The sequence below is a fragment of the Carcharhinus amblyrhynchos genome, chromosome 11, assembly GCF_965287045.1.
Source record: "Carcharhinus amblyrhynchos chromosome 11, sCarAmb.v2.hapA, whole genome shotgun sequence".
In the NCBI taxonomy this organism is placed as follows: Eukaryota; Metazoa; Chordata; class Chondrichthyes; order Carcharhiniformes; family Carcharhinidae; genus Carcharhinus; species Carcharhinus amblyrhynchos.
The window spans coordinates 90651814-90670253 of record NC_137334.1 but is presented as its reverse complement, the minus strand read 5'-3'; the positions used below and the strand labels follow the sequence as shown (position 1 = coordinate 90670253).

Here is an 18440-nt window from a genome sequence, read left to right as displayed (position 1 = left end):
GTGGAGTATAGTCTCAAAATTATACTGTGTCCTCAATGTTACAAAAATGGATGTAGAGGAACTGATAAAGATGGAAATAGATTTACTAGCATGATATCAGACCTGTGAGATTATGCCGACTAAGGAAGATTGAGTAGGCTGGGCCTCTTGGGTGGCATAATGGTTAGCATGCAGCCTCACACACCTGGGTTCGATTCCCAGCTTGGATCACTCTCAGTGTGGAGTCTGCACGTTCTCCCCGTATCTGCATGGGTTTCCTCCAAGTGCTCCAGTTTCCTCCCACAGTTCGAAAGATGTGCCAGTTAGGTGCATTAGCCATGCTAAATTCTCCCTCAGTTTGCCCGAACCGGCATCGGAGTGTGGCAACTAGGGGATTTTCACAGTAGCTTTATTGCAGTGTTAATGTAAGCCTACTTGTGACACTGATAAAATAAACTTTAAACTTTTCTGTAAGAACGAAAAAGCCGCAGACTGAGCTGGTCGAGGGCTTTTAAAATTATGAAAGAGTTTGATGGGCTAGAAAATGTTTGCACTTGTGGAAGAGTTCAAAGCTTGGGACAGAAAATGAGGCAGCTGATTTGTGTGTTAAACAATGGTGAGAATGTGGAACTCACTACCATGGTTGCATTAAAGAGAAAACTGGATCAATACGGAAGAGAGAAAGCAATAGAAAGGTTCTGTCGATAGGGTGAGATGAAGGAGGCGTGGGGCTGGGGCCTCATGTGGCACTTAAACACCAGCATGGACCAGTTGAGCTGAATGGCCTCTTTGCGTGCTGTAATATTTATCCATCTGGCATTCCAGTGGATTGAGCAGGGAGTCAAAAGATAAGCATCTCCCCCACCCAACAATAAACTCCGCTGCACAGAACCCGATGAAGCACACCCAACGGCCGCGGGGAGGGAGGAGGGAGTGGAATTTCCTGATGTCCCTAGAGATAAAGTTGTCCAGCGGCACATTGCATGGACCTAGCCACGCATGCTGCCCAGGTCGCACAGTAACAAGCTGCAGAGTAAAAGCGACACACCCCAGTTAACTTCTGAGCACTATGAATTACAGCCACTGCTAAGCAGTCAGTTGACAGCCGTTGTTTCTTTATGCTAACACTTCATTGTAATCTGTACAGAAGACTGCGTCCAAATTAAAGAAAGAAAGAACTTGCATTTATGCAACTCTTTTTGCAACCTTTGGATGTTCCAAGAATCCACCCATCCAATCAAGTACATTTTAGGATATGGCTCTGTTGATACGGCAGGAAATGTAGTAACCAATTTGCATACAACAAAGTCCCACAAGCTGTAAGGAATTAATGATTAGATAATCCCATTTTGGGAATGTTGGTTGAGAGGTAAAATTTGGCCATTGCTCCAGGGAGAACTAAGTAGCGCCATAGGATCACTTACATTCACCCAGGTGGACAGACAAATGCTTGGTTTAATGTCTCTTTCAAAAGGACAAGCTCTCCACCCATGTGGATGCGTGGAGTCAGCACTCTTGCCTGCCTGCGCCGCCGCGCACCCCCCCCCCCCCCCCCCGGCCTCCCAAATTTTCAGTGTAAGAGGTTTCAAACTACAGTCTAAGTAGTAGCTGGATTGAAGGGAGAAGGCTGGACTGAGGCATTGAAGAGTTCCCTGGTTTTGAGATCCTGTCAAAGTTGTGTGTGATGTAGAGAATTGATTTGAAAACACAGGATTCAAGGTGAGACAAAGATAAATCCAGGTGAACAGTTTCACATTATCACATTCCGTATGTGGTCATCCTGCAGGTGATGCAATTTGCATGCTTTGGTGTTGATTTGAAGTGTTTGAGATTCTTCGGCGGCACAGTGGCTAGCACTGCTGCCTCACAGCACCAGGGACCTGGGTTCGATTCTCGGCTTGGGTCACTGCCTCTGCGGAGTTTGTACATTCTCCCCATGTCTGCATGGGTTTTCTCCAGTTTCCTCCCACCGTCCAAAGATGTGCAGGTTAGACGAATTGGCCATACTAAATTGTCCCTCAGTATTGCAGAGATTCACCACCCTTTGAGTGAAGAAGTTCTTCCTCAACTCCGTTCTAAACCGCCCCCCCTTTATCTTGAGGCTGTGTCCCCTAGTCCTACTGTCCTTTCTGAGCGGGAAGAGTCTCTCCACCTCTATCCTATCCATCCCATTCATCATCTTATATGTCTCAATGAGATCTCCCCTCATTCTTCTAAACTCTAACGAGTACAAGCCTAGTTTATTCAGTCTCTCCTCATAGCTCAACCCCCTCAACTCTGGCATCAGCCTAGTAAACCTCCTCTGCACTCCCTCCAAGGCCAAAATATCCTTGCGTAAGTAAGCCCAAAACTGCACACAGTACTCTGGCTGCGGCCTCACCAATGCCCTATACAGCCGCAGCAAGACCTCCCTACTTTTATATTCAATCCCCCTCGCTATGAAGGCCAACATCCCATTCGCCTTCCTGATCACCTGCTGCACCTGCGAGCTGGGTTTTTGCGACTCATGCACAAGGACCCCGAGGTCCCTCTGCACCGTCGCCTGCTGCAGTTTTTCTCCACGTAAGTAATAGTCCTTCCTACCATTATTCCTACCAAAGTGGACCATCTCGCACTTGCCAACATTAAATTCCATTTGCCAGTTCCTGGCCCATTCGCCCAGCCTATCTAGATCCTTCTGCAGACTCTCCATACCCTCCACGCAATTTGCCGTTCCACCAATCTTGGTGTCATCAGCAAATTTTGACACCATACACTCGGTTCCCTCCTCCAGATCATCTATAAAAATGGTAAATCGCTGAGGCCACAGCACTGACCCCTGGGGCACTCCACTGGTCACCAACCGCCAATCCGAATAGCATCCTCTCTGCCCGTTGACGTGGTGGAGGCTGCCTCGCTAAACACTTTTAAGACGCGGGTTGATGGGGATTAAGGGTTATGGGGAGAGGGCGGGAATGTGGAACTGAGCCACAACAGATCAGCCATGATCTTATTGAATGGCGGGGCAGGCTCGAAGGTCTAGATGGTCTACTCCTGCTTCTATTTCTTATGTTCTTATACCCAATCGGGTGCTGGAGTGTGGCGACCAGGGGATTTTCACAATAACTTCATGGCAGTGTTAATGTAAGCCTACTTGTGATTAAGAAATAAAGTTTAACTTGAAATAATAACAGCACGGTGGGGTGAGCAATAAACAAGGAAATAACTAATGCACATAAAAATGCAGTTTTCATGGGGGGCTTTAATCTGCATGTCAATTGGTCAAACCAGGTCGGTCAAGGCAACTTTGAGGAGGAGTTCATAGAATGTATCTGCGATAGTTTTGTGTAAAGGAACCTACAAGGGAGCAAGCTCTCGTCCTGTGTAATGAGACAGGAATAATTCATAATCCCACAGTTATGGATCCTCTCAAAAGGAGCAATGACAGTGTAGTTGAATTTAAAATATAGATGGAGCGTGAGAAGACACAGTGAAAGACACAAATAACTTGCCAAAAATTGACGCTATGACAGGTGAGGATCTAGAAACAATCATTATCACTAAAGAAGCGGTGTTGGGCAAACTAATCGGGCTGAAAATAGACAAGTCTCCTGGCCCTGATGGAATGCATCCCAGGATACTAAAAGAGATGGCAGGGGAAATAACAAATGCACTCGTGGTAATTTAACAAAATTCGCTGGATTCTGAGGCAGTTCCGGCAAATTGGAAAATTGGATTTCCAGCAGATTGGAAAATAGCAAATGTGATACCATTGTTTAAAAAAGGAGGTATTATAAGCCAGTTAGCTTAGCTTCTGTAATGCTTGAATCTGTCATCAGGGAAGAAATACCAAGACATCTTGGTAGAAATTGCCCCATTGGGAAGCCACAGCATAGATTCATAAAAGGCAGGTCATGTTTAACTAACTTAGTGGAATTCTTTGAGGAAATTATGAGCACGGTGGACAGTGGGGAACATATGGATGTACTGTATCTGGATTTCCAGAAGGCATTCGACAAGGTGCTGCACCAAAGACTACTGCATACGATAAAGGTGCATGGTAATGTATTAGTATGGATACAGGATTGGTGAACTAACAAACAGCAGAGTGGGGATAAGTGGATAGTTTTCTGGTTAATGATCAGTGATTAGTGGTGATTATAAGACGATGAAGGGAATAGATAGAGTGGACATTCAGAGACTATTTCCTTGGGTGGATGTAGCTGTAGCTCGGGGGTGTAACTATAATGTTCATGGTGGAAGATATAGCAGGGATGTCTGAGGAAGGTTCTTTACTCAGAGAGTCGTTAGGTTGTGGAATGCGCTGCGTGCTGTGATAGTGGAGCTGGACACATTAGGAACTTTCAAGCGGTTATTAGATAGGCACGTGGAGCACACCAGAATGATAGGGGGTGGGATAGCTTGGTTTCAGACAAAGCTCGGCACGACATCGAGGGCCGAAGGGCCTGTAACTGTGCTGTACTGTTCTATGTTCTATACCCAGACTGAGTTACAACTGGAATCTAATCAAGGGGTTTGGGTGGTTTATATATATAATAACAGATACCCGGGAATGAGTTACAGACTAGAATATAATCAAGTGGTTCGGGGTGGTTTATATTATAGAATAACAGATTCCCAGGAATGAGTTACAAACTGGAATCTAATCGAGGGGTTTGGGATGGTTTATATATAGAATAACAGATTCCCGGGAATGAGTTACAGATTGAAACCTAATCGAGGGGTTTGAGAGGGATGGTAGGGAGGGTTTATGGAATAAAAAATACACTAGAAGTGATTCACAGGCTGTAATGTAAATGAGGGGTTTGGATGGTTTATCCACAGAATAATGGATACCTGGAGTGAGCAATCTATATATAGAAGAAATAGTTACCTGGAAGCGAGTTACAGGTTGGAATCTAATCAGGAAGTTCAGATGTTTTATATATAGAATATCTAATTCCAGAGAATAGGTTACTCTAATCACAGGGGTTCAGATGGTCTCATAAATCATGAGAGCAAAGCTTGAGCACTTTATGGCCATCACCAGAACCTCAAGGTGAAATCACTTCACTGATATCGCTACAAGGTATTTTTTAATCTATGGAAGAATGCCAACATTCCTGGATCTGGAAATCACCTTCCACTTAAACTTAACAGCACCTGTCTTTGGAAAAACATTGCCGCACCTACAACCGGTCCCATGTCTAAACTCCAGCCTGGACGAGCAATGTGGTATTCAGTTGTGCAGGTATTCCGGGAGGGGGGCTGCTGAGTGTACAATATGACCGCGCTATCTGTTACACTTTGCCCCTTGCGCTCGGGGTGAGAGAGTGAGCATTAGAGCTCATTTAAGGAGAACCTTTGCCACTTTATCTGAGCAAAACAAAAATCCTGTTGTTTACCGGAGGATTGTGTTAATTGTTTTATTATTTTACTGTTGGCCCAGGTGGCCATAGTTTAAAGGCAGGTGACTTAACTCATTCCACCCCATGAGAGTCATCTTGATGTTCAAAGGGAAGGTTGAGTCAACTTGCATTGATATAGTATCTGGTCTGTCTGCAGAGCATCCCAAAACAGCTCAATACCCCTTTAGAGAACTGGCGGGGGTGCAAGCCAGCCAAATTAAGCACAATGAGATCTCACAAATAACATTTTAAATAAATTACAAGATAATGCGTGAATGAGAAAACCTCAGTAGGTCTGGCAGCATCTGTAAGGAGAGAAAAGAGCTGACGTTTGGAGTCCAGATGACCCTTTGTCAAAGTGAAATGGCATTGAAAGTGGGAGATATTTATACTGTGGGATGAGGGAATGAAAGATGAGTCACAGCCACAGAAACCAGGGGAAAGGCTGCTAATGGCAGCCCATAGAGAGAATAAAGGGTGTGAATGGCCAAACGGCAGAGAAGCTGTAAGCTGTGACAGATGAAGGTATTGGGCGGGGGAGGGAGGGTGGGGGGGATGGGACAGGGGTAGAATGTAGAAAAGGGGAAGCCGGGGGGGGGGGAGAAAAAAAAAGGGAAGGGGATGAAATGGGGAAAAGAGTGGAGGGGATGAAAAATGAAGAAAGACAATTCTGTATTTTACCTCTGTCCCATTTCGTGCACCCCCCGCCCCCAAACATCTTCACAACTTACAGCTTCTCTGCCGTTTGGCCATTCACACCCTTTATTCTCTCTGTGGACAGCCATTAGCAGTCTTTTTCCTTGGTTTCTATGGCTGTGACTCATCGTTCATTCCCTCCCCCTGCAGTATAAATATCTCCCGCTTTCTGTGCCTTTTAGCTTTGACAAATGGTCATCTGAACTGGTAACATAAGCTCTTTTCCTTTCAGATGCTGCCAGGTCTGCTGAGGTTTTCTTTTGGTTTCGGATTCCAGCATCCGCAGTAATTTGCTTTTAAATAATGTGAGAGTGATATTGGCTGAGAAATAAATGTTGGGCAGCACTCCAATGTTAACTGAAGGCAAATTATAGTGGATGCTGGAATCTGAAACCAAAATGCTGGAAAATCTCAGCAAGTCTGACAGCATCTGTGGAGAGAGAATAGAGCCAACATTTTGAGTAAGGATGACCCTTTGGTTACGTGACTCCAGACCCACCAGAATGTGGTCTAACTACCCACTGAAATGGCCAAGCAAGACATTCTGTTCAAGAAGGTAGCTCACAACCACCTTCTCAAGGGATGGGCAATAAATGTTGGACTTGCCAGTGATGCTGACATTCTGCAAATGAGGAATTTTTAAAAATTGGATGTAGATGGCATGTTGTAAGATTCTGTGTAATTCATTTTACCCTCTCCTATACGTCTCGCACCATTCTGAAGACAAGGAAACCAAAGTTCTCCTAATGTCCCAACTCCCATCATCATGTTACGAGTTTGGTTCTCGTTATTTCCCTGGAGGTAACATCTCAGCGCACTGCTGAAAGGAGACTAGTCTCTGCTTGAATCACCTTGTACAGCACCAATACAAGGGGAGCCTGCAAGTCCCCACTCAACAGTTACAATTCATGGTAAATCAGGTGGAAAGACATGCACTCGTAACATGTCACCTTGGGATCTGTTTTGTTTCAGAATCTGTCTGAGGCTGTTAGTGTGCAAGATGGAAGAATGTTTAACTCTGAGCTCCAGCGTCTCTACACAACAATAACAACAGCCAAGGCAAAGCGGAAGAGAGGACATGACCCAGGTAGGTGAATATAGGTATGTCTTGTATGATTGAAAACCAGCTACTGGTTGGACTGATCACTTGTTCTTGTGGGTTGGCTAAAGGGCACAGAAAAGGCATTTAAAATAATGGTGCATTGCATTGAATTTCTTCCTTTGGCCCTGAAACTAATCATTATAAGAACAACGTTTATACTTTTGCTCTTAATTTTCAGTTATCTCTTTTTGTTATTTCGCAGGGCGGCACGGTGACACAGTGGTTAGCACTGCTGCCTCACAATGCCAGGGACCCTGGTTCGATTCCAGCTCAGGTCACTGTCTGTGTGGAGTTTGTATGTTCTCCCCATGTCTGCATGGATTTCCTCCAGTGCTGTGGTTTCCTCCTACAGTAGTTATGATGTGGAGATACCGGCATTGGACTGGGGTAAACACAATAAGAAGTCTCACAGCACCAGGTTAAAGTCCAACAGGTTTATTTGGTAGCAAAAGCCACTAGCTTTCAGAGTGCTTGCTGCTTCTTCATCAGGTGAGAGGGGGTTCTGTTCACAAACAGGGCATATAAAGACACAAACTCAATTTACAAAATAATGGTTGGAATGCGAGTCTTTACAGGTAATCAAGTCTCAAAGGTACAGACAATGTGAGTGGAGAGAGCGTTAAGCACAGGTTAAAGAGATGTGTATTGTCTCTAGACAGGACAGTTAGGAAGATTTTGCAAGCCCAGGCAAGTCATGGGGATTACAGTAAGTGTGACATGAATCCAAGATCCCGATTGAGGCCGTCCTCATATGTGGAACTTGACTATCAGTCTCTGCTCAGCGACTGCGCTGTCATGTGTCGTGAAGGCCGCCTTGGAGAACGCTTACCCAAAGATCAGAGGCCTAATGCCTGTACCGTTGAAATGTTCCCCAACAGGAAGAGAGCACTCTTGCCTGGTGATTATCGAGCAGTGTTCATTTATCCGCTGTCGTAGCGTCTCCCCAATGTACCATGCCTCGGGACATCCTTTCATGCAGCATATTAGGTAGACAACGTTGGCCGAGTTACAAGAGTATATACCGTGTACTCTGGTGGATGGTGTTCTCACATGAGATGATGGCATCCGTGTAGATGATCCGGCATGTCTTGCAGAGGTTGCTGTAAAAAGTCTGACAACACCAGGTTGCTGTGGCAGGGTTGTGTGGTGTTGTGGTTACTGTTCTCCAGAAGGCTGGGTAGTTTGCTGCAGACAATAGTCTGTTTGAGGTTGTGCGGTTGATTGAAGGCAAGAAGTGGGGATGTGGGGATGGCCTTGGCGAGATGTTTGCCTGGGCTTGCAAAATCTCACTAACTGTCCAGTCTGGAGACAATTCACTAGGTTGATTCCAGACTGGAGAGGGTTGGCCTATGAGGAGAGACTGAGTAGACTGGGACTACTGGAATTCAGAAGCATGAGAGGAGATCTTATAAAAATACTTGAGATTATGAAGGGAATAAATAAGATAGAAGCAGGGAAGTTGTTTCCACTGTTGGGTGAAACTAGAACTGGGGGGCATAGCCTCAAAATAAGGGAAAACAGATTTAAAACTGAATTTAGGAGGAACTTCTTCACACAAAGAGTTGTGAATCTGTGGAATTCCCTGCCCAGTGAAGCAACTGAAGCTACCTTATTGAATGTTTTTAAGGCAAGGATAGATAAGTTTTTGAACAGTAAAGGAATTAAGGGTTATGGTGAATGGGCGGGTAAGTGGAGCTGAGTCCACGAAAAGATTAGCCATGATCTTATTGAATGGCAGAGCAGGCTCGAGGGGTCAGATGGCCTACTCCTGTTCCTAGTTCTTATGTATGTTCTACCATTTATTGTACATTTCCTATCTTTATTAGACTTTCCAAAATGCATTACCTCACACATGTCCGGATTAAATTCCATCTGCCATCTTTCTGCCCAAATATCCAACAAGTCTCTATCCTGCTGTATCCTCTGACGGTCCTTATCAGTATCCGCAATTCCACCAATCTTTATGTCATTCTCAAACTTACTAATCAATCCAGTTACACTTTCCTCTAAATCATTTATATATATTACAAACAGCAAAGGTCCCAGCACTGATCCCTGAGGAACACCACTAGTCACAGCCCTGCATTCACTCTCCCTTCTGCCTGTTCTTTCTTCTGTCCCTTCCTCTCTCTCTAGCTTCCCCTATTTTCTTTCCTCCCTTTCTCTTGTTCTTTCCCTCTCTTTCGTTCATTCAAGTTATGGAAGTATAATTGATGCCATTATTTCTATTGAAGTCAGATCCAAGCAGAATGGTCGATAAAGGAAACAAAAGAGAAGAGAGGAAGGCAGCTGTAGAGAATTATTAATGAGAGCCTGTGAAGAAGATTGTCATGTGGATCGTAGGAGAGTAAGATAGCTGAGAAATCATAGAAAGCATCCTTTCTGGTTGTATCACAGCTTGGTATGGCTCCTGTTCTGACCAAGACCGCAAGGAACTACAAAAGATCGTGAATGTAGCCCAATCCATCACGCAAACCAGCCTCCCATCCATTGACTCTGTCTACACTTCCCACTGCCTCGGCAAAGTAGCCAGCATAATTAAGGACCCCACACAGCCTGGACATTTTCTCTTCCACCTTCTTCCTTCAGGAAAAAGGTACAAAAGTCTGAGGTCATGAACCAACCAACTCGAGAGCAGCTTCTTCCCTGCTGCTGTCAGACTTTTGAATAGACTTACCTTGCATTAAGTTGATCTTTCTCTACACCCTGGCTATGACTGTAACACTACATTCTGAAGTCTCGTTTCCTTCTCTATGAACAGTATGTTTTGTTTGTATAGCGAGCAAGAAACAATATTTTTCACTGTATGTTAATATGTGTGACAATAATAAATCAAATCAAATCAAATCAGTCCCTGAGACACTAAGACCAGGATCGGCTGAACTGGGTTTGTACGAGATAATGTTTGAATAGTGAAAGAGGGAATGGGAAACACATCTTACGGTCAGAGAGAGCGAGTGACAAACCTACTGATCCCCAGGCTCAATCAGAACAAATACTTGGGGTGCTTGATCGTGTCAGAGAAATATAGGAGCTGCTAATGGAAGTGCAGACAAAAGTGTTACACAGTCGCTACCATAACTGAGAGGTTATATTCATCAATAAGAATACAACAGGCTGGAGTGATGTGAGGCCTTTGAGATTTTCAGAGGGTTTGTTGGGTAAATGTAAAGAAGATGTTTGTATTTGTGAAAGAGACCAAAACTGGGGACCATCAATGTAAGATAGTCATTAAGAAATCCAATAGGGAATTCAGGAATAAATTCTTTACCCACAGACTAATCAGGATGTGGAATATGCTACCATCGGGAGGAGCTGAGCTCTGTAACATACACACATTTAAGGGGGAACATTTAAGTGCATGAGGGGGAACATTTAAGTGCATGAGGGAGAACATTTAAGTGCATGAGGGAGAACAGAATAGAGGGATACATTGGCACAAGAAGAAGTCAGATGAGAGCAGGCTCATATAGAGCATCAAGACCAGCATTGGGCTGATGGCAGAATGGCCTGTTCCAGTCCAGTGAATACTTTGTCACAGTTTTACCAACATTGATCTGTGGCAAGTTACTGCTCATTCAAGCTTAGACATTGAACACACTGTGATGGAGGGGTAGAGTTGGGTCATCAGTGTACAAGTGGAAAGTGACCCCATACTCAACTCCCATTTGAATAAGAGAAAAGTTTAGTGTTAGTGAATTCTGATCAAAGTCTCATTGACACCTGCTGACCTTGTAGCGTGAGATACTGATAAGATATCAGCTAGTGGCTTGCACCTCATCTTAGTACATCACATTCTACGTTGCATAATGATTAACAGCCTGGTTAAATGTGAATATAAGAAATGAAACAGTGCATATAGAATATTAAAGTATTGAGGTGGATAGGTTTGTCCTGCATGGTGGCTGGTGTGAGATTTGAGTGTTTTTGGCATTTTTCTGAAGATATGCGCAGTTCCTGTCATGAATCGACACAAGGTGAAGTAGATTTTTCATTAGTGAGGACCCTCGTCCACCAGCAGATTGCAATGGAAGTTCAGATACCTGCCACACAGTTACACATTTACAGTAACTGAACAAGTGCAAAGTGCTTATGCCCTGCTTCCAACACGAGTTCCCAGTGGGTCAAACTCCCTGATTACACCACAATGCTGTGTGCATTGAATTCTCGCCTGCCGTGCGGGAGGCCCGGGTTCGATTCCCAGCTAATATAAAGCCCCTTCTTTTGAGGAGCAACATGGTGGAACAGTAGTTAACACTGCTGCCACACAGCGCCAGGGACACGGATTCAATTCCAGCCTCAGGTAACTGTGTGAAGTCTGCATGCTGTCCCTGTGACTACATGGGTTTCCTCTGGGTGCTCCACTTTCCTCCCACAGTCCAAAGATGTGCGGGTTAGGTAGATTGGCCTTGCTAAATTGCCGCACACACACACCGCACACACAAAACCACACACAACACAACAACACGCACAAACATACAACACACAACGCACACACGTAACACACACACACACACACACACAATCGTTCTTCTGTCATTGTTAAGCATCAACACAAATGTCAGAATTTTACTTTCTCTTTGTTAAGTATCCATAGACGGCAAGTTGTGATGGGTTGTAGTTCATCCAATGGTTTATTTTCTAAAGGGATGAATAAGTGATTAAATGTTATTCCTGAGATTATCCCATCCCATTGCAACATTTTTTGATACTTTCAGAAGAGGATGACAGTCAGAACCCACAGCCCGGTCTTGAAGAAGCACAAAGCAAAGCTTCAATCGAAACGAAAGAAATGATCACGCCAACTCCTGCAGAAAGCTCAGAAGTTAAAAAGCAGGTAGGTGAAAAACCTGGGAAGGCTGTGATTGGCCGCCTCCTGTTTGAATGTCATAAAATAGGGAAATGATTTGAAATGAAGATGAGATCGGCTGATCCACTTCAGCCTCTGACAGAACATTTTCCAAAACCTTTGGCCCATCGTGCGGCAGTTTTCTGGAGAAGCCATCAATGTTGTCACAGAATGGTGGCACAGTCGTTAGCGCTACTGCCTCACAGCACCGGGGACCCCAGTTCAAATGCTGGCTTGGGTCACTGTCTGTGTGGAGTTTGCATGTTCTCCCTGTATCTGCGTGGGTTTCCTCCAGGTGCTCCGGTTTCCTCCCACAGTCCGAAAGACGTGCTGGTTAGGTGGATTGGCTGTGCTAAATTCTCCCTCAGTGTATCCGAACAGGTGCCGGAGTGGGGCAACAAGAGGATTTTCACAGTAACTTCATTGCAGTGTTAATGTAAGCCTACATGTGACAATAATAAATAAACTTTTTTTTAAAACTTAAAACTTCTCTGCTCTTCCCGCATACTGAATTTAATTTTCTTTTTCATGTATTTATTTGATTCACTTTTGAAGAGTTTCTGACAAACCATTCCAACCTCCTACATAAAAGGAAGATCTTCCATAATTATAGAATCCCTACAGTAAGGAAGGAGGCCATTCAGCCCATCTTGTCTGTACAGACCAGAATCCCACCCAGGCCCTATTCCCATAACCTCATATATTTACACTGCTAATCTCCCTGATACTAGGGGCAATTTAAATAAACTTTAATGATGGCAACTAGATGAGGATGAAACAAAAAGCTTAAAGTTTATTGATTTATTAGTCACAAGTAAGGCTTACATTAACACTACAGTGAAGTTACTGTGAAATTCCTCTAGTTGCCACACTCCGGCGCCTGTGTGGGTCAATGAACCTAACCAGCATGTCTTTCAGACTGTGGGAGGAAACCGGAGCACCCGAAGGAAACCCAGGCAGACACGGGGAGAATGTGCAGATTCTGCACATACGATGACCCAAGCCGGGAATCGAATCGAATGTGCAGTGAGCCAACAGCTTTAACCACTGTGCCACCGTGTGATAAGATAAGATTGCAAAAGTAATTAGAATTGTTCATTTCTGTGTTAATCTTCTCTCTCCATTTCATTTCAGACAGTCCACAGTCTTCGCACTTCAGCAGTTCCGAGAAACTCAGTTCCTTCCATCGCAAAGCAGAAGAAAAAGAAAAGCAAAGGAATTTTTAGTTGATTTTATAGCCAATAACTCATTTTAAGCAAAAAAAATGTACTTGCTGTCATCATCCCACCTCCCCCCCCACCACCCCATCACCTTTTCCCCCATCCTACCATCTTCCCCCCACCTTCGCCCCCCCACTGCCCTTCTATTTTCCACCTACCTCTTATTTCTTATTACTTTCTGTTTCCATATCGTAGTCTAATGGATGGTGACAGCAGCATTATTATACATTTTATACTGCCAAAATATATCTTTCCTCTCCGCACCCAAAGTTTATTTAAAATGCCATTGCGCAATCGGCTAAGAGTCACATCATCCATTCCCGCTGCAGCTAAAACTTCACCAGACTCTCCAAGGTTGCCAACATTAACGATGCCATCAGTAAACTCCTGGAGGAGACCCGCACTCTGCAGTGCCAAGAACTGATTCCTCCCTCTCCCCCACCCCACAAGTGGGATCCACAGCAATCTAATAATTTAAATGGAGGAAGATCCAAGCTCTTGTCAGATTTGTCAGACTGCGCAGTTCCACGACTGTGCCATCGAATGAAGGAAGTTGCTTGGGTGACCATGCTGATGGTTGCCACGGGGATTGTTTCCAAAGGGCTCAAAGTCACTGGGTGATTTTATCTTAAATTGACTGATAATATCAGCAAAGGAGCAGGAATTAACTTTAAAATCCAAAGTAACAGAATGGCAAAACAAAGTGGAGAAGGAATTGAGGAGCAGGGAGCTGGGGCGCCTGTTTCTATTGCACTGTGATCTGTGACTGAAGCAGACTTGCTGCCTAGCTCCATTTGCTCTTCCTGGTTGCGTTTAAAGTGATACTCCAGCAAAACAATACTGTTTCCCATCCATTCAGGGTGTGAACTAACTGCCAGTAATTAGCCTATAATTTTGTTAGCAATAACCTTGATATCACAGGATCCATCTGACTACTAGTTTGCCTCCTGTCTGTCCCTAACTCTCTCTTAGCTTTGCTTTTGCTCATCTTTCTGTTCTCTGTTCCTCCCCTTCATTCCTCTCTCGATCTCGCACTTGTTCGTTCCTCTTTCACGTTCTCTCCTTCCCTATCCTCTTCTTTCATTCTGTTTTACTTTGTTTCCTCTTAGTTTTCTACCCCAACTGTTTTATCTTTATCACCTGTTTTAGGCAATATATAATTTATCATTTCAGTAACTTTTAACTTTGGTCAGTGAACGGTAACCATATTCATTGCTGAGGGATGGGCAGTACTTCTCCATGAACTTGTCAGTCATCTTAATGCCACAATTTTATCATCTGTTTTAAAAGAGAATTAGTGTTTCTTAAACTCCCACTTAGTTCGGAAGTCGCAGGAACTTTTTAATTTCATACTCCCATAATCACTATTTTTGCATTAGCAATTTTATTTCTTTCCCTCACCCCCCCTCTTTATTTCTAATCCGGTGAGACAGCAAAATTTATAGGTACAGCATTTGTTACTCCAAATTAAGATTAAACATTTGCAAATTACCAGTGTACCAGCAATAGTAATTACTTTGTCCAATTAATTAAAGGGTCTGCAAGATCACCAACTTGGGGATAACAGATGGTATGAATTTGGCACGCAGTTGCTTTTTGGTTCATTTTGTACAGGGCTGACTTTGTGTTAAACAACACGGAAGGTTGATTGCAGTGTCAGAAATATTGTCTGAAGTTTGGCTTCATTCTCCTTTGCTTTTGAAAAAATTTAATAAGTTAATTTAATAATTTAAAGTGTCTCTACTTTACTTAACATCATCATGTTTCCCTGGATTCCCCCCATCCCTTCCCTTTTCCCTCCTCCTGAAACTGGCTCATGTGCACCGTCACGGTGGAATGGTGTGTGAATCTTTCCATATTTCTGCTTTTAATGTCCCATTTTCATTTTAAAGATTTTTATAGATGTATGTCCCTCTTCGTTTTAAAAATTAAAAATGTTACTTTTACTAATTTTGCTTTTACTTTTAAATTCGTGTGGGATACAGGGTAATTTGATAAAATGGATTCAAAATTGACTCATTGTTGGAGACAGAGGGTGATGACAGTGCTTTAGTGACTGGAAGCCAGTGTCCAGTGACGTACCACAGGGATCTGTGTTGGGCCCCCTATTATTCATTATTTTTATAAATTACATAGATGACTATGTGGTGGGGGGGCAGGTAGGATTAGTAAATTTGCAGATGACACAGAGATTGGATAGGTGATTAACAGCGAGGCGGAATGTCTCGGGCTACAGGAAGATAAAGACGGAATGGTCAAATGGGCAGATAAGTGACAGATGGAATTTAACCCTGAAAAGTGTGAGGTGATACACTTTGGAAGGATAATTTGATGAGAAAGTACTCAACGACAGTAGCAATTCTGTGGATCAAAAGGACCTGGGTGTGTTTGTCCACAAATCACTGAAGGTGGAAGGGCATGTTAGTGGGATGGTGAAAAAGGGACACTTGCCTTTATCAATTGGGATGTAGATTACAACAGCAAGGATGTCATTATGGAGTTGATTCGAACTTTGGTGAGGCCACAGCTAGAGTACTGTACGCCAAATTATCAGAAGGATGTGATGACACTGGAGAGGGTGCAGAGGAGATTCACCAGGATGCTGCCTGGGATGGAATGTTTAAATTAGAACCATAGAACTCTACAGCACAGAAACAGGGCCCTTTGCCCCTTCTTGGCTGTGCCAAACCATTTTTCTGCCTAGTCCCACCGACCTGCACCTGGACTATATCCCTCCACACCCCTCTCATCCATGTACCTGTCCAAGTTTTTCTTAAATGTTAAAAGTGAGCCTGCCTTCACCACTTCATCTGGCAGCTCGTTCCAAACTCCCACCACTCTCTGTGTGAAGAACCCCCCCCATCCCAATATTCCCTTTAAACTTTTCCCCCTTCACCCTTAACCCATGTCCTCTAGTTTTTTTCTCCCCTAGCCTCAGTGGAAAAAGCCTGCTTGCATTCACTCTATCTATACCCCTCATAATTTTATACACCTCTATCAAATCTCCCCTCATTTTTCTACGCTTCAGGGAATAAAGTCCTAACCTATTCAGCCTTTCTCTGTAACTCAGTTTCTCAAGTCCCAGCAACATCCTTGTAAACCTTCTCTGTACTCTTTCAACCATATTAATATCCTTCCTGTAATTAGGTGACCAAAACTGCATACAATATGGAGTTATGGAGAGAGATTGCATAATCTTGGGTTGTTTTCATTGGAGCAGAGAAGACTGAGGTGTACAAGATAATGAGAGATATGGACAGAGTGGATAAGGAGCAGCTTTTCCCCTTAGTTGAAGGGTCAGTCACAAGAAGGCATAGGTTCAAGGTGAAGGGTAGAGGTTTAGGGGGAATGTGAGGAAAAACATTTTTACTCAGAGGGTGCTGACGATCTGGAATGTGCTGCCTGGGAAGGTGGTGGAGGTGGGTTGCCTAACATTCTTTAAAAAGTATCTGGATGGACACTTGGCACATTCAGGGCTATGGGCCAAATGCTGGCAGATGGGATTAGGTGGGAGTTCAGGTGTTTCTAATGTGTCGGTGCGGACTCAATGGGCTGAAGGGCCTCTTCGGCACTGTATGGTTCTATGATTCTAAAATTCTATGAAAATAAAACACAATGTCAAAATTAAAACTGTTTAATCTTTTAACTTGCAAACTACTTTTTGTTCAGGTACGCATGTTGATGTATTTTTTAACAGTTTCCATGGCTGTGCCAGAACTGAAGCACGCGGAGTGTTAATTCTGTCCTTCCAAATTTTTCGGAGTGATTCTAGACAAAGTTCCAGACGGCATGCTCTCTCCCACAAATTCAACTTTACATCCCTGTTCCTCTGCAAAGAATTGTTGACCATCGTTAAGCAGCTAATTTGGTCCTAAATTTATGAAGAGCAGCCAGCAACACAAGGTAAGAGGATGGGAGGAGGTTTGAGGGGTGGAGTGTTTGTGCGGGGGGGAAGGGGTGGAGGATGGTGGGGAAGTCCCTCAATTCCTGGCACAGTCATAGGCAAAAGAATTGGGCATGGTACCTGAAGTCGCAGGTCGGAGTCGCCTCTCTGTCTGGGCTCCCTGCGTCAAAGCTCAGAGGTAAACCACCCACCCTGCCACAACAGCTTGGTATAATCTCTGTGGTTTACTCAACAGGCATTTTCCCAATTAGTACCAATTACTACGAGAAGCAAGGGGGATTCCACTGGGAATTGGAGACCATCCGTACCGAGGACTTCAGCTGTCAAAGGGCGGAGATGGACATCCCCACTCCATGTTGTCTAAATTGGATTCAGTCCCAGAGGTATTAACACACTCTTCCATATCGTCCCCAGGGAACCTTTCATCTCGATGAATGCAGCTGCCTGTTACTTCTGTTCCAACAGCTGAACTGAATTGTCATTTTGTGTGCAGTTTTGGTCTCCTCTTCTGAAGAAGGATGCTGTTGCTCTCGAGGGAGTGCAACAAAAGTTTACCAGGCTGATTCCGGAGATGGCAGGACTGATATATGAGGAGAGATTGATTAGGTTAGGATTGTTTTTGCTGGAGTTCAGATGAATGTGGGGGGATCTCGTAGAGACTTACAAAATTCTAACAGGACTAAACAGGGTAGATGCAGGGAGGATGTTCCCGATGGTGGGGGAGTCCAGAACCAGGGGTCGCAGTCAGAGAATTCGGAGTAGACCAGTGAGGACAGAGGTGAGGAGACATTTCTTCACCCAAAGTGTGGTGAGCCTGTGGAATTCATTACAACAGAAAGTAGTTGATGCCAAAACATTGAATGTAGCACTTGGGGTGAATGGGATCAAAGATTATGAGGAAAAAGCAGGATTAGGCTATTGACGGTCAGCTGTGATCGTAATGAATGGCGGCGGAGCAGGCTCGAAGGGCTGAGTGGCCTCCTCCTGCTCCTATTTTCTATGTTTCTATTTTAGTTTTAAACACTTCCCAGTGGTAAGATTGCGAACTAATTAGGTTCTGAAGTTCTCACCTGCAACATCTGCTTAGCCAATGGTGGGAACGCTCAAATTTGTTCCAGTGACATGAATTTGGAAGAAGGGAGAGAAAAATGAAAGGTTTGCCACAGTGATCAGTAGCTCCTGATCAGAAGTGAAATCCATTACTGCAGGAAAGCTGTGATAACGCATCAAGACAATTTTAAAAAACCTCTGACAGTATCTGCAAAGCAACTATCTAACCATGTGTGAAAGAAACTGTGTTTAA

The 18440-nt window shown here is 44.0% G+C and overlaps 1 protein-coding gene across 1 annotated transcript in view; it reads left to right on the top strand.

The window, feature by feature from the left end:
• nhej1 (nonhomologous end-joining factor 1) overlaps nucleotides 1-17114 on the top strand; it is a 237523-nt gene extending 220409 nt beyond the window's left edge. The window contains exons 6-8 of the mRNA XM_080199547.1: nucleotides 7035-7149; nucleotides 11883-12001; nucleotides 13148-17114. Of these exons, the coding sequence (XP_080055673.1) occupies nucleotides 7035-7149; nucleotides 11883-12001; nucleotides 13148-13243 (330 nt within the window). The 3' untranslated portion in view covers nucleotides 13244-17114. The remainder of the gene's footprint in view (nucleotides 1-7034; nucleotides 7150-11882; nucleotides 12002-13147) is intronic.
• The last annotated feature ends 1326 nt before the right edge of the window (nucleotides 17115-18440 follow it).